Source organism: Ochotona curzoniae, unplaced genomic scaffold, assembly GCF_017591425.1.
Source record: "Ochotona curzoniae isolate NIBS_2020 unplaced genomic scaffold, NIBS_Ocur_1.0 scaffold_274, whole genome shotgun sequence".
In the NCBI taxonomy this organism is placed as follows: domain Eukaryota; kingdom Metazoa; phylum Chordata; class Mammalia; order Lagomorpha; family Ochotonidae; genus Ochotona; species Ochotona curzoniae.
In genome coordinates, this window is record NW_024467101.1 from 7,521,648 (window position 1) to 7,537,930 (window position 16,283).

At 53.4% G+C, this 16,283-nt stretch overlaps 1 protein-coding gene across 1 annotated transcript; it reads right to left on the reverse strand.

The window, feature by feature from the left end:
* Positions 1-1,888: 1,888 nt before the first annotated feature.
* Positions 1,889-15,258, reverse strand: TCN2 (transcobalamin 2). The gene is made up of 9 exons (XM_041003787.1): positions 14,842-15,258; positions 9,837-10,029; positions 9,013-9,182; positions 8,006-8,167; positions 6,191-6,363; positions 5,875-6,061; positions 4,766-4,937; positions 3,953-4,068; positions 1,889-2,394 (listed from the first exon to the last, which is right to left on the reverse strand). Exons 1-9 carry the CDS (start codon positions 14,903-14,905, stop codon positions 2,333-2,335), a joined length of 1,299 nt encoding a protein of 432 aa, XP_040859721.1. The 5' UTR covers positions 14,906-15,258; the 3' UTR covers positions 1,889-2,332.
* Positions 15,259-16,283: the final 1,025 nt, after the last annotated feature.

A 16,283-nucleotide genomic window follows, 5' to 3' on the forward strand; every position in this document is an offset into this window, starting at 1 on the left:
AAAATACACACACACACCAAAAAAAAAAAAAATCCTGGCTGGGAAGAAGAAAGATTGACCACACAGCACAGGAGGACTTTGCTGGCCTTGATGCGACAGTAAACCCCAGCCATGGACCTGCCCCAACTCTCAGCTGGGAGTTAGGGAGCGGGCTGAGAGGGGGTCCTTGACAGTCCCCTGCCTGCACCCTCTAGCCTGGCCCGAGCCCTGCCAGGGGCCTGTGAATCCTTGGGCCCATCAGCGGGGTCGGCAGGGCAGCAGAAAGTTCAGCTGGCAAGGGTCAGGCCCTGGGGTCTGTGGGGCTGAGGACGATGGCTCTACTGTGTGACCTGAGGTAAGCTGCTGACCTTTCTGAGTCTGCAGCCCTCATGGCAAACGAGGAAGACCAGATGACCAGCACGGAAGGGCACAGATACCAGGGGCAAGGACTGGCCTAGTGGCTGGGACAGCGATGTTCCCCATTGTACCACTTGGCTTGAGCACCTGCCTCTGGCACCGGACTCCAGCTTTCTGTACATATGGAGCCAGGGGGATGGGGGGGCAGCAGGAGTGGTGCAGGTCACTGGGTTCCTGTCGGCCAAGGAGAGCGGTGGGGGTGGACATGGCCTGAGCTCCTGGCTCCCAGCTTCAGCCAGGACTGGGGCCTGAACCCTTGCAGGTGTTTGGGGAGCGAACCAGCAGACTCTGAAGCTCTCTCTCTTTTTCTCTACCACATGGAGTTAAGCCACCAGATAAACATGTATAATGGGGGTTTTCAAAATGCCCATAGAACATGCATATTTCACAAAAACTATACATGGATTTCAAAATTCCTTGCACCAAAATAAACTTATATTTTCATACCATGTTTCCATGAACTGTTTGAAGCCCCTCCTAGTTGGTTTCTTGGAACTTTCGTTTTATTTATGTATTTATTTATTAAATTATTTATTTTTGCTGGAAAGGCAGATTTCCAGAGAGAAGGAGAGACATAGGGAAAGATCTTTCATCCTCTGGTTCACTCCTCAAATGGACACAACAGCTGGAGCTGAGCTGATCTAAAGCCAGGAACCAGGAGCTTCTTCTGGGTCTCCCATGCAGGTGCGACGCAGGGTCTCAAGGCTTGGGGCCATCATTGACTGCTTTCCCAGGCCACAAGCAGGGAGCTGGATGGGAAGCAGAGCAGCTGGGACATGAACCAGAATCCATATGGGATGCCAGCAGGTGGAGGTAGGGGATTAAGCAGTTGAACCAATGTACCGGTCCCCATCGTATTTTTTCAGGTGTATGTTCGCCTCCTCCTCCCCCTGCCAGCCCAGGCCTCTGCATTGGGAGCTGGCACTCCAGGAGCAGGCACATGCCTGTATACCTCACTACTAAGGCACATGGACCCCACACCTCACATGTCATCATGCATCAGGACCCCTCGGACCACAGACCATCTTCCCAGCCCCAGTGGGGAGCTCACTTCCCTGGGCCTCACCCCACTTCTGGGGTTGTGGGGGTAGCCCAGAGCTCCAGATTCCTCAGTGAGAGGCAGCGTCTCCACCTGCTAAGTCCCGGCTAATGCCCAGCCAATGCCCTGGGAAGCAGCAGGGAGATCCTCCCCTAGGGCCCTGGGGCTCTGCTGTGTCATCACAGAACCCCAATTTCCAAAGTTTGAGTAGAGGCACCAACAGGGCATCTTCCCCCAGCCAGGTCTGTCTGTTAAGCCAGAACCACTGCCCACCAGATACTGTGTCCCACCCCTCCCCTCCTCCGGCAGTATGGCCTGGCAGGTGCCACCACAGCCAGCCTCACTCCCTCTAGACCCAGGAGAGAATGTTCTGGCACCTTCCTTTCCTCCCCAGAACGGAGGACTCTGGGCTGCTGGAGCAGCAGGAAGGGGCACCAGGGCGCCACAGCAGGTACAGATAATCAATGCTTTAATCATTTCCAAGGTGGGCATGGAGCATAGCCAACTGCCATGCCACGGCCAGCTCAGGGGCTGCCACTCTGGATGGCTGAGCGCAGGGCTGGGGTGAGAGCGGCCCTTATGACACCAGGAGTCGCCATACTTCATATTCCGGAGGATGCAGGAGTCATCCCTCACATCCCAGCGGGGTCTTCACCTGGGCCAGACCTGGGCCGACAGATGTCCTGGGGAAAATGCTTGGCTTCCTGCTCTGGGTGAGGCTTTGGCTCAGATCTTTGCTGGGGTGGTGGCCGGGGTGGGGGACAATTCTCCAAGTGGAACACGAAGTGGTTGGCAAGATCAGGTCCTGTGCGAAGGAACCTCAGACACGGAGGTCTCAGGCCGGCAGACACGGAGCCCCAGGAGCAAGCAAGGTGGCTGCGGGAGGCAGCCTCGAGCCTACCAGCTCACCAGCCTCAGCTCGATGGTCTCCCCATCCTTGGGTTTGTAGTCTGCGATGCCTGCAGAAGCAAAGCCGGGGAGAGGAGGGTTACCATCGCACTTAGCAGAGCCCAGCCTCCATGTCCTGAAGCCAGGGAGGTGGGGGCTGTGGTTTTCATTTAGTTGAGACACAGCCTGAGCCAGAGAGAAATTTTCCATCTGCTGGCTTAATCACCAAATGACCACCAGAGCTGAGGCAAGGCCAGGCTCAGAAACCAGGATCTGGTGACTCCATCTGGGCCTCCCATAACAGCCAGAGCTGAGCCGATCTGAAGCCAGGAGCCAAGAGTTTCTTCCAGGTCTCCCTTGTGGGTACAGGGTCCCAAGGCTTTGGACCATCCTTGAGTGCTTTCCTAGGCCACAGGCAGGGAGTTAGATGGGAAGTGGAGCAGCTGGGATATGAACTGGCACCCACATGGGATCCTGGCGCATGCAAGGTGGCGACTTTAGCCATTAGGCTACCGTGTCAGACTCCAAAATTCCACTTTTTTTTTAAAGCACATAAAAATGTTACTAATAGTTTGACAAGAACTAAACTTGTAGATGTAGGGCCCAGCGTGATAGCCTAGTGGCTATAGTCCTTGCCTTGAACGTGCCAGGATCCCATATAGGCACTGGTTCTAATCCTGGTGGCTCCACTTCCCATCCAGCTCCCTGTTGGGGCCTGGGAAAGCAGTCAAGGACAGAGGGCCCCAAGTCCTGGGACCCTGCACCCACATGGGAGAGCCGGAAAAGGCTCCTGGTTCCTGGCTTTCGGTTGGTTCAGCTCCAGCCATTGTGGCCACTTGGGGAGTGAACCATCGGACAGAAGATCTTCCTCTCTGTTTCTCCTCCTCTTTGTATATCTGATTTTGCAATAAAAATAAGTAATTCTTTAAAAAATGTAGCTGTATGAAGTTACAAAGATACATTGTTAATATTGGTTTCACTGACTAGAAGATTTTCAATTATGTATGTGGCTGACTCTCCCTTCCTGTTGATACCGAGTATAGTCCTAGGGCCAGCACAGTGGCTCACAGCTTAACCCTCCCCCTTGAGTTCCAGCATCCTATATGGCCACGGGTTCAGGTCCCAGCTGCCCACTTCTTGTCCAGATCCTTTCTTACAGCCTAAGAAAGCAGCAGAGGATGGCTCGGTTCCTTGGGATCCTGTACCCACATGGGTGACTCAGAAGAAGCTTCTGGCTCCTGGCTCAACTCTGGCCACTGTAGCCGGGGAGAGCATATAAACCAGTAGATGGAAGATATTTCTTTCCATAAATCTGCCTTTCCAATAAAAACAATAAATAAATTTTTTTTAAAGTATAGTGTGGAGCCCTTTCATATTAAAAAAGTATAACATATTCTAGAAGAAAATGAAATTATTTCTAGGTCATGAATTACAGGTCATTTTCTCTCTTCATTCTATCCAACTTTCTAGAATTTCCATACTTGCTTCTTTGAAAGAATCTAAGCATTCAGTGAAATTAATGACAGCCACCCCTGAGCATCATTGTGATTTTTAGCTGGAAGGTGCTGGGGAGAGCTGGGCTGAGGCGGGTCAGGGCTGGCGGAGGTTTGGGAGTGGCCCCCTATTTACCTTGCAGCAGGGGAGTGTCTGGGGCTCGGAGAAGCTGCCAGAACTCCCGGGGTCCAGCCACTTTCCCCATCACGGAAGTCAGGTAGGGACCCGACAGAGTGGTCTGAGTTTCGTACCTACAGAAGAGGGAGGTGAAGAGAGAAGGTAGGTGACTGCTGTCCCCAGAGTAGGGGGGGTCCATGGACCCTGCCAAAAAAAAAAAAAAAGGCCTGGCCCTCACTGGCTGTGGGGTCTGTTCCCTGGGAACTCCAGCCAAGGCCATGAACAGCAGTGCCACCTGCCAGGGAAGAAACTAGTGGGCCCAGGGGCAGGCACTCAGCTGTCCAGGCTGTGTTTCCCATTGGCAACATGGGACTCGCATTCCTCTCAGGTGGGGGTGGTGGTCAGGGCCCTAGCAGGGGGCAGTGCTCCAGGTCCACTGATCCCCATACGAGAGCCTGGGCTGAGATGGCAAGTTTAAGGTCATTGTCCAAGCCCTTCCAAGTTGTTAAGAGCAGGATCATGCCAGGATACTGACCCTGACGATTGTGATCCTTAGGAAAGCTGACCTGGGGTGGAGCCCCCCACAACTGCCTTGTACCTCTACAAAGCCCGTGCCACCACCTGCATGTGCACTGGGCACACTGAACCCCCCAAGCCTGTCCACTTGGTGACAGCTGGCCCACAGTTCTGCATGGACAAGACAGGGGTGCAGGACGCAGAAATGGACAATTGTCTCTGCCAGGGAAGCCCTGTCTTCCTCCCACCCCACCCCATCCCTTCCTCTGCCTTAAGCATGTGGGGTCCAGGGGGAGGTAGGGAAGGGTGTCTCACGTGAATCCTCCAAATTCATGGGCCCACTTCAGGATCTCTTCCAAGGAAAACCCCGAGATGGCAAAGAGGGATCGCTCATACGGTGGTGTGACGCTGGGGACCTTCAGCGTGACGGTGATAACCTCTGGGAGCTCGCTCAGGGAAGGGGCCTCGCTGGCTGGAACCAACATGGCTGCAGCAGGGGCACAGGGCAGACAGGTTTGGGTGAGGCCAGCCAAGATGGCTGGATGTCCTTCTCTTTCCCTCTGGGCCTTGCTTCCCACAGGTCCTCAGCTCAGGCAAAGCCACCACCATCTGCTGGGCTGAAGTCTGAGGCCAACCCGGCTACCCTGTCCCTCACTCCCCTGTGCTCAGTTCTCAGTACCACCTGCCCCTGACTGTCCCAACTCAGGGCCTTCACTGATTTTTCTATTCCCAGGGTCCCCTGTCTGCCACACAGCACCAAAGAAGGTTGCTCTAGAACATGTGTTTGTCCAGCACTGCCCTGTTACCTCTGAGGGTCTCCTTGCCATCTATCTGCCACCACTCGGGCTTACTCCCCAGACCCTAATCTTTTACAAGACTATTCTCTCAGCACCTTTCACTCATCTTTTCAAGTCCTTCTTTTGGACATGACTATGATTCAAGCCCTGATCACAGCTGTATCAGATGTGTCTTTCCCCATTTACTCACCCATCCATCTATCCATTCATCCACTCATCCATGTATCTATCCATCCATCCATTCACTCATCCCTCTACCTTTCCAACCATCTAACGTCCATCCATCATTCACTCATCCATGAATCCATCCATCCATCCATTTGTCCATTTACCCATCAACCTATCACCCATCCATCCATCCATTCACTCATCCTGCCCATTCATCCATCGATCCATTCATCCACTCAAACATTCCTGTTCTTGGGGTCACATGAGGGACCTGACCAGATTGCTCCATCTATAGTATCTTCCTCCACAACTATGAGCTTCTAGAACCCCAGCTGCCATGTCCCACACAACACCCACAACCTCACACTGACTCAGCAAATCAAACCAAGTGACATCCCCTCATTGGGACCTTCAGGTGTCTACAGGTGCTCAATAAATGATAAACTGCTGCTCAGCTACCTCTTGGTGCCTGGCAGTCTGGGAAGATGAGATCCAGGTAGGTCTTGTGGTTCAGGACTGGCAACAGCTGGGAGATCACCAGAGCATTCTGGAAGGCTCCGTCCTGTAGACTGGCCAACAGAGCAGCCCGGGCCTTGGTGCATGCTGTGCCCAGATGTACCCCAGGTGCAGGAGAGGCCATCAGTAGCTGGAAACAGAGTAAGAAAGACAGAGAGGAAGCAGACCAGCTGGTGGGCACAGCCAGGTCCCCCAGCCCCTGTTCAGTCTACTCCCTGCTGACCCCAAGATGGATGTGGCTTCAAGAGCCTCCTCCTACCTGCAGTGCTAGTGGGGTGCTGTAGACATTCCCGAAATGACCCTCGGGGGTCTGGGCCATCAAGATTTTCTCCCGCACTGTGCCGATGGCTGTGGTAATCCGTGTTCTCTGGTCCGGGTTGAAGTTGAAGCGTTCCAGGCAGGTGAAGGCCAAGCCTGCCATGGCCATTGTATCTGCAGGGGACAGGACCCATGATGAGCTGAACAGCCTCTAGGGCCAGGCCGAGCAGGGCCTTAAGGCTCAGCCACAGAAGAACTGTTGAAGGGAGACAATGTGATCAGATCAGCCAGGCATACCAACTCAGCCTGCTTGGTCCAGAATCTTCCCAGTATGACCACTCCAAGGTTTTGTCCAGGGAAGCCCTGAGTCCCCAGAGGACTGATCTGGGTGCTCACGCTACTCCCTGGGGACTAGAGGTTAAGGAGGGCGGCTGCGGGAGGAAGGTCTGAGAGCCCTGGATCCTTCACTGCTTGTTCCCAAACATGGCTCCCCACTGCATTCTCCTGGGGAGTTCTAGGCCAAGAAGAGCCTGGGTTTGTCCCAGGCTAGCTAGTCTGATTTGATTGGCAGGGAGAAATGTTGGGACTCTGGAAACTTGTAAGCCTTTCTCCCTCCTCAAGGTTTTTATTTTTAAAGATTTATTTATTTGAAAGGAACAATGACACACAGAGAGAGAATCTTCTATCCACTGGTTTACTCCCCAAAGGGCCACAATAGGCAAAGCTGGTCCAGGCAGAACCAGGAGCCAAATGCTCCTTCTAGGTCCCCCATGTGGAAGGCAGGGTTTCCCAGGCACATTAACAGGGAGCTAGAGCAGAAGTAGAACATTCAGGACTCAAGTTGGCACTTATCTGGGAGGTTGGCATCACAGACAGTGGCTTAATCCCTGAGCCACAGTACCAGCCTCTGTAGATGGCTTCAACACATCCACAGCCTCTACGTTTGCAAGCCTTACAAGCTCTCTGCTGCAGGGGCCCTACCTCTGCCTTCTTCTTCAAGATTTAGTTATTTTTATTGGACAGGCAGTGGACAGGCAGATTTACAGAAAAAAGGCAGAGACAGAAAAAGATCTTCCATTTGCTGGTTTGGTCCCCAAGTAGCCACAATGACCAGAGCTGAGCTGATCTAAAGCCAGGAGCCAGGAGCCAGGAACTCTCCCGAGTCTCCCATGTGGGTACAGGATCCCAAGACTTTGGGTCATGCTTGACTGCTTTCCCAGGCCACAAGCAGGGAGCTGGATGGGAAGTGGAGCAGCGGGGTTATGCACTAGTGCTCATATGGGATCCTGGCGCATGTAAGGCACGGATTGAGTCACTAGGCCACCATGCCCGGCTCCCTGCTGCCTTCTTTTCTCTGAGCACTGGCTCCATCTTACCCCAAGACTAACCTCCCCCACACACCGCACATGAACATCAGGCCTGGGAGAGACTTTGAATTGCAGTGATCAAAGATGGAGCTAGAGGCTCAAGGTCACACAGGCAGGAGGCAGGTTCAGAACCCAGGTTTGGGGCTCCCCAACTTTGTGTGACAACAAGATCACAGCACACAGCGTGTTCTCCATTTGAGCATCCTGGGGAGCCCCTTGGCTGCAAGGCCCCTTTTATGGAGATGCTCCTGGGAGGTAACGGAGCTCTGGTCAGGATCTCAGCCCAGCATCTCTGCCACACATGAAGCTCCTCACTCACCCCTGTGTTAACCCATGGTGGCATTCCCAAGGAAAGCTGACCGTGCAGCCAGCACATGGAGCCCCTCAGCTGAGGCTGGGGGCCGAGTGAGGAGGCCCAGTGGGACTCAGCAGAACCTGGCCGCACTCACCTACAGAGAAGTGGCCCTGCTGGAAGAGCTGGTCATGTTCCACGGCATATAGGAGCTTGCCCACCACATAGTCAGGGACCCGTTTCTGGTGGAGGCACAGTGCCAGGATGCTGAGGCCGTACTGATAGTAGCTGGTGTAGGGGTGGCCCTTGTGGTCGTGTCCTGCGAGGGAGGAAAGTGAAGAAGTATGAAGCATCATGCTGGGCCGGAGGAGTTGCCCTTCTGCCCTGTCCCATCAGCACATAGGACGCCCCTGTCTCCCTGCACCCCAACAACCTGCACCTCCCACCTTCCCCCTCCTGGGGGCCTGGGATCCTTCATCATCTCCACCTGTACTTGCTGAGGTCCCACTGTAAGTCAGGGTAGGGGGGCTCAGACGAAAGAAGAGGTGACAACAAGCAGGTGCAGGTGAGGGCTGTGACTATGACCTGACTGCTGCTCACGAGAGCGTGACTGTCACTGAGCTGTGGGCCCGGCGTCCACGGGGCCATGGGACAGAAGAAGCCTTTGAGACTGGACAGTCAGGGCGGGAGTGCCAAGCAAGTGATGCTCGGGGTGGAGATGTAACTTGGGAGCCACGAGGAGGCCCGTGTGGTCAGAGCCTACAGAGGCAGGTGAGGAGGGGTGAACGGAGCAGAGTCTGGGAGAGGAAAACAGGCCAAGAGGCCAGGCCTGAGAGCAGTGCATGGAGTCGTAACGGGCTCCTTGCAGGGCGACACAACATGAACAAGATAGACGCCTGCTGAACGGGCTGGCTCTGGGTCAAGTTAGCAGAGAAAGATGGAAGAGCTGGTTAAGAAGGAGGCTGTGCAGTTATCTCAGAAGGCAGGGTCATGGCAGCCAAGTATCAGGACTTGCCAACAGAATGTCACATGTGGGGTTCAGGAAATGCTGGATCAAGCAGCAGCCTCTCCTTGGCAGCAGGGGAGATGGACAGAATGGAGGGTGGGAAGGAGGCCATCTCCAGTCCCCCAGCTCCCCTACCCTGACAGAAGGGGTCTCCTCACCTATGGCTTTCCTCTCTTCCTCCAGGAACCGCTTGAGCCGTGACACCAGCCTGTCCTCCTTGTGGCCCTCTGCCAACCTGCAGTTGGCTCTGAGGGCAAGCAGGTAGAGGGCCAGTTGGCCCATGGACACCTGGGACTGGCAGTTACTGGCACTGTCGCTGGAGGTAGACCTAGGACAAAGCCAGGGAACAACACTTTCATGAGCTTAGCCAGGGACACGCCCAACAAGATCGCAAGTGGAAAAAGCTCTAACACGCATATGGATGAAAGAGGAAACTTGGGCATAAGCTCGGAGGCCTCCTGGATCTACATCATCTGTGCCTTCCCCATCCTTTTGGCCAAGCATCACCCACGTGGGCATCCACGTCTTGAGACAGAACCCATGGCTGGTTCCTCATTCCTCCAGAATGGATCTGTCCTTAGTGACCCCCTAGAAAGTGAGCACAGAGCTTCTAGCTTCTTCTTCTAGCTTCTTCTTGCTTCTAGCCTCAGGATAGAAAAAGAAAGAAAAAAAGAAAATGCTGTAATGGATTAGTAATGTCTGTCGAGGGCGAGAACAGAACCAGGTGTTGCTGGGCTCAGTGGGAGAGACTGCAGTCACAGATTAGTGATGTCTGCCTCAGGCACAGGACAGGTACAAGGCGCTGTGTTAACATCTAGGATCTATTGCAACCAACTCCTTCATTCTACAGATAGAGAAAGGCCCAGAGGAGACAAAACTTGCCTGGGGTCTGCTAACAAAGCAGCGCAAGGCCCAAACCGGAACCCAGGCTTCCTTGCTGTTAGGAAACGGGGGCAGGCACAGGGAGAGAAGAGAGAATTACCCTGAGAAGCACTGCTGGTACTTGAGCTTGAGGTTGTGCAGGTAGAAGTCTTCCTTGGACCCAGCCTGCAGACTGGAAAGACGTAAACCTACGTAGATGCTGGGGTTCAAGTCCTCCGGGGAGAGCCGGTCCATCCACGGTAGGAGGTGCTGGCCCAGCTTCTCCACTAGCTGGCTGTCCAATCTTGTTATCTCTGAGTGGACGGGGGAAGGCAAAGAAGAGATCAACAGGGGATTCCAGGCTGCCAGCAAGGAACCACTTCACCTGTATCAGGGCATTCCCAACTTCCGCCCAGCACATGCCCCGCTGGAAGGCAGGGGACGAAAGGGGAAGTGAGGGGCCAGCACAATGGCGCAACTGGCTAACCCTCTACCTGCAAGCACCAGCAGCCGATATGGGCTCTGGTTCATGTCTCCACTTCCCATACAGCTTTCCACTAATGGCCTGGGAAAAGCAAAGAAGATGCCCTAAGTGTCTGGGCCCCTAGCACTCACGTGGGAGACACTAAAGAATTTCCTGGCTCTTGCCCTGGGCCTGGACCTGGTCCAACTCTGGCCATGGCAGCCATCTGGGGTAATGAACCAACAGATGGAAGCTCGCTCTCTCTCTCTCTCTCTCTCTCTCTCTCTCTCTCTCTTTGGCTAACTCTTTCTCAATGAATAAATCTGACAAAGGAAAAAGAAAAAAAAGGTAGATCAGGAAGAGATTGTGGCAGGGATCAGAGAATGCTGTTGCCTGGCAACCACTCCATCCATCAGCAGTGACAGTGAGAGCAGAGGTGTGCAGGAGGCCCCAGACACCATGCCTGATCCCACAGCAGCCTTGTAGTGTAGATATGTCCTTACCTCTTCTCATAAAAGAGGAGACAGAACTTTAGACCCTATACACTGCCTGGCTCATCAGAGCTTCCCCCTGTGTAAACCTCAAAATCATGCTTGGGCCCAGCGCGGTAGCCTAGCAGCTAAAGACCTCGCTTTGCACATGCTGGGATCTCATATAGGTGCTGATTCTAACCTCGGCAGCCACCCTTGCCATCCAGCTCCCTGCTTGTGGCCCGGGAAAGCAGTCAAGCACAAACCAAACCTTGGGACCCTGCACCCATGTGGGAGACCTGGAAGAAGCTCCTGGCTTCGGATTGGCACAGCTCCAGCTGTTACAGCCACTTGGGGAGTGAATCATTGATTTGAAGATCTTTCTGTCTCTCCTTTCTGTAAATCTGGCTTTCTAATAAAAATAAATAAATCTTAAAAAAAAATCATGCTCTTGGGGTAGCATGTTAAAACTCAGCCTATAACATCGATAATCCTATACAGGCACTGGTTCATCCCAGTTGCTCCACTTCCCGTCCAGCTCCTTGCTAATACACCTGCAAAAGCAGTGGAAGAAGGTCCAAGTGCTTTGGCCCCTGCACACACCTGGGAGACCCAGAAGAAGCTCCTGGCTCCTGGCTTTGAACTGGCTCAGCTCCAGCCATTGTGGCCATTTGGGGAGTGAACCAACCGATGAAACAGCTCTCTTTCTGTCTCCTCTAACCTCCTCTCTATAACTCTGTTTTTCAAACATGCTATGTACTTTGTTCCCCTCTCCATTCGAGGGAAGGGGAAGTGAGCTTCCTCCCTTGGGGAAAGGACTTAGGTTCAACGGAGCGGCCAGAGTGGGCGAGTGGACTTCAGAAACTCTGACCTTTCAGACTCAGTGCTGCCACCTCCTGGCTGTGGGCTGCTCTACCTGACTGTGGTGTCCACCTGGCCACGCCTTGACTGGCTGGCTGGGCACTCCAAGCAGAATGAAGAAAATAAAGGGTTTTTTTGGGCAACCTGTTGGTAGGACCTGGGTTGGTAGAACACAGTGCCACCTCTCCATCTATGTGGGTTCCGCTTCCTCATGCCGGTTCTCCCCAAAGCCCGAGCTGACTGCAACTGGGAGGTGCCTCTACATCCCACTGGGAAAAGCCTGAAACAATTCTTTGCTGTGTGGGTGGGCCCAGGCCACAGCACAGCACGTTGCTGCTTTCTCATCAACTGTTCATTCGGAGAATCAGAGCACAGGGCTACTTTTCTGTTCTCTTCCTCACAATCTTTACTTGGTTGTTTCTCAGATATTTTTATTTATTTATCTGAAGATAAGAGCTACACAGAAAGCGGTTGAGACAGATCTTCCACCCACTGGTTTACCCCCCAGATGTCGGTAACTGACAAGACTCGGCCAGGCCAAAGCCAGGAGCCCAGACCTTCTTCCAGATCTCCCACACATGGGTGTCGTGTCCCAAGACTCTGGCCATTCTTCCACTGTCTTCCTAGGCCATTAGGAGGGAGCTGGATCAGAAGTGGAACAGTTAGGTCTCGAACCAGCACCCACATGGGCAGCTAGCACTGCAGGTGTTAGCTTTACTTGCTATGCCACAACACTAGCATACACACCTTTACTTTTTTTTTTCTATTTATTTTCACACACATATACTTTTAAAAATTTGGGCTGATGTTGTGGTACAGCATGTTAAAAGCCCTACCTGTGACACCTGCATCCCATAAGAGCACTGGTTCAGGTCCAGCCTGTTTCATTTCTGCTCCAGCTCCCTTCTAATCCAAATGGGAAGACAACAGAAAATGGCCTACGTACCCATGCCCCTGCCATTCAAGTGGGAGAGTTTGAATGGAGTCCCAGGCTCCTGGCCTGTGCTAGCTGTTACAGCAGGTGGAAGATCTCTCTCTCTCCTTCTCATATACCTACATATACACACACACACATATGTAACTCAGTGAAATAAATAGTTTTAAAGATTTTTTTAATTTTTCAATTGGAAGGGCAGATATATGGAGAGAAGGATAGAGGAAGATCTTCCATCCGCTGATTCACTCCCCAAGTGGCCACAACGGGACCGGAGCTGAGCTGATCCGAAGCCAGAAGCCAGGAGTTTCTTCTAGGTCTCCCACACAGGTGCAGGGTCCCAAAGCTCTGGTTTGTCCTCCACTGCTTTCCCAGGCCACAAGCAGGGAGCTGGATGGGAAGCGGAGTAGCTGGGACATGAACTGGCGGCCATATGGGATCCCGGTGCATGCAAGGCGAGGACTTTAGCCACTAGGCTACTGTGCCAGGCCATAAATATATATGTAAATATATATAATATATAAATATATATTATATAAATTATAATTACATGAATTATATATTATATATAAATATATATTAAATGCCAAAATGGCTCAATGGCTAAATCCTTACCTTGTAAGCCCTGTGATCTTATAATATGGGTGCTGGTCTCAAGCCCAAAGCCTCGGGACCCTGTACCTACATGGAGACCTAGAAGAAAGCTCCTTGCCTCTGGCTGCTGGCTCACCTCTGGCTGCTGGCTCACCTCTGGCTCTTGTAGCCATTTGAATGTGAGAGAGAGTTTTCCATGCACTGGTCCACTCCCTGAATGCTTTCAACATTCAGGGCAGGGCCAGGTCAAAGCTAGGAGTGACGACTTCCAATCCAGGACTCCCATGTGAGAGGCAGGGGCCCAAGGACTGGAGCCATCTCTCGCAGCCTTCCCAGGTATATGGGCAGGGAGCTGGATGCCAAGTGGAGTAGCCAGGACCTGAACTGGCACTCTGACATGGAATACAGATGCTGCAAGTGGTAGCTTAATGTGCTACACCGCAGCATGTCTCCTCCCTACCTCCGCCCCCACCTCTATGTCTCTCTCTGTTCTCTGGGCCTGTCTCAGCCTCTCTGTCTCTCCTTGCCACCTGTTACTCCCCTCCCCTTTTTCTTGGAGCTTTCACTGCACGGGCTCTGACCTGCAGCATACAGCCCTGATGAGTCAGCCGGACTTGGTGATAAGAGGAGAGAAGTCAGCTGTAAGGGGAGGTTGATGATGGCAATCCGGTCTCTATAGAAGGAAAAAGCCGGGAAGGTTCTCCCAGGGTAACAAGAATGACCTCGGATAAATTCAGCACTGCCAGCTGGGGAAGGACTGGCCATTGATATGTCCATTCCCAGGAGCCTGAGTGCCACACTCCCTGTGGGCAACAGAAGCACATAGAGCTTCCAGCTGTGGAGTCAAGAGCCAGGGCCCTTGGGTAAAAGCCACAGCACAGAACCAAGGCAGGGGAACGCCCTTAGCCCATATTGTAGGGGTCAGCCAGAAGGAAAGCTCCAGCTGGCGGAGCCCAAGTCTCCCCTGGAGATCTCCTAAACAGGATCCAACGGCTTATGGAACGTATGTTCAGGGCTGCTTAAAGCCCAGGGGACAGCCTGGCCTGGGGTTCCAGAGGGTTTCCAAGATGGCCAGTGCACCTAGAACAGACCACTTGGCCCTTTAAACTTCTGGCTTCCTCATCCACGCAAACATGACAGTGCCTGCCTCTTGGGGCTCCTCTGGGACCCGCAGGAACTGTGGGCTGTGGCTGGGCACACAGAAGGAAGATGGGTGGGCGGCGGTGGCATCCTGAGGCCGTGGTGCACAAGCGGGCCTTGCCTGCATACTCCGACCTACAGACAGGTCTGGAGAGGCCTCAGGAATCCCCAGCGGGCCCCTGGGCGCAGCCTTCCAACCACTCCCTCCTCCTGCCTGCCTGGAATGCTTGTCCCCCCTCCTCTCCTCCCCTAGGGCCTCCTGGTCCCCTCCCTCCATCACGACCCCTGTGCCACTCACCTTGGCCCTGGTGGTCCCTTGATTTCTTCTGCTCCTCCCCTTTCCCTAGAACCCAGCTTCTAGTAAGGCAGTGATGAGACCTGTCCTGCTGACTTGCCTATCCGTGGAGGAGGCTTAATTATTGAGTGATGGGTGAACGGGATAATTAATAGAGGAGTAAGGAATACAATCAAATCTCAATAAAACATCCTAAACACTGGAGGTCCCGTTAAACCCAAACCGCTGTGGGAGGCCACACAGAGGGACAGAGAGGCCCCTGTCCATTCCGGAACCTCAGGTGCCCCAAATATACAACCCAGACAAGACAGTTCTCCTTGTTAAAGAACCCAAGGGGAAAGAGGTGTGGAATGGAGGGGGATTACTCACCACAGATCTCAGCCTGAGCCCCCAGGGCTCCCAATAGGAAGAGGAGAAGCCCTAGGCGCCCCATGGCAGGTGTAGGAGGTTGAGTGGCAGGCCAGCAGGCAGGCGGATGGCCAGCGTTCCTGACCACCGTTCCAACGGAGGCAGCGTCCAGTCACTGATTAATCTCTCCACGCCCCACAGCGTGCTGCTAAGTCAGCAAAGAGAAAGAGGAAAAGGGCTTTGGGGTTGAGGGAGAAAGCCAAAACACAGAGGAAGGAAGGAAGGGCAGAACGGGTTTCTTCAGAAGTGTGAGAAAAGGGAAGGCAGGGAGGGACCAGCCTGAGGTCAGCCACGTTCTTGTCCCCCAGCTGCTTAAAGAGCCCGGGGCCAGTGCTCAGAAACTTGTTTGATCTGCCCAAGTCAGTCGGCCACGCCTGCCCGGTGTCTGCACCCCGCCCCGAGCTGTTTCAGTGGTAGAGCAGCAGGCAGGGGGTGCCCACCCGGTGTCCCTCCTAGAAGCAGCCGTGTGAAGCGCCCACCCTGATCAGGGACTAGAAACTGAGCAGAGAGCAGCGGTCACGTGAGTTGCAGGGCAGGAGTCAGCTGTCCAGGGCCCCTGCCAGACCAGGCTGCGGGTGGGTGGAGCCACAGGATCCAGACCAGTCAGGCCAGCTTTCCCAACCAAGCCCCCCCCAGAAAAACCGGAGGGAGGGGAAGGGCTTCCAGGAACCAAACAAAACAAGATAAAGAATGAGCCTGGATTCTTTGAGTCACCCTGGGGAAGCTGGACTGCTTGCCAGGGTGAAGAAAGCAATCTACAGAAACCAAACCAAAACAAGATAAAGTCTCTGCAGAGACAAGGGACTTCTCACCTGCCTGTGTCTTCAAAGAGATGGCTGTGTGGCCCTGGCTAGGTAGCTTAACCTCTCTGAGTTAGATGTAGTTCTCACTTGCATGAGAAAAGAAGGCTGGACAAGATCCTACTAGTTCCCTTCCAGCTTCACTCACAAAGATGTCTTAAAAGACTTCTACTCATTTCCAAATACAATTTGTGGTGGAGTGTATTGAGGCAAATCGCCAAGGGTCACTCTTGCAATACAGCCTATTTTATTTATTTCTTTATTTTTTTGGCATTTGCCTTATCACAAGTCAAGCTCTCCCCCCCTAGATAAACCTAGAGACCTACCTTTGTTTACAGAAATGCGTGGGCACTATCCAGGCCAGGCAGGTTTCACAGCCTAAACTGTTCTGGGGTAGGAGAGAGGCCCCCTGGGGGTCCTAATTTCTGTGCATTTGGACCCCTAGGGGGCACCACAGAGTGGGTGTGCAATGGACACATACACACACCTCTGCCCAGTGGGTAGCCCTCGATAGCCACCCTTCTGGAGCCTGCTGTCTTCATCCAGGAGGGCAGATTAGAAGAGGTGGCCTTGGTCGAGGGGCTCTCTGACACCTGCCCCTAG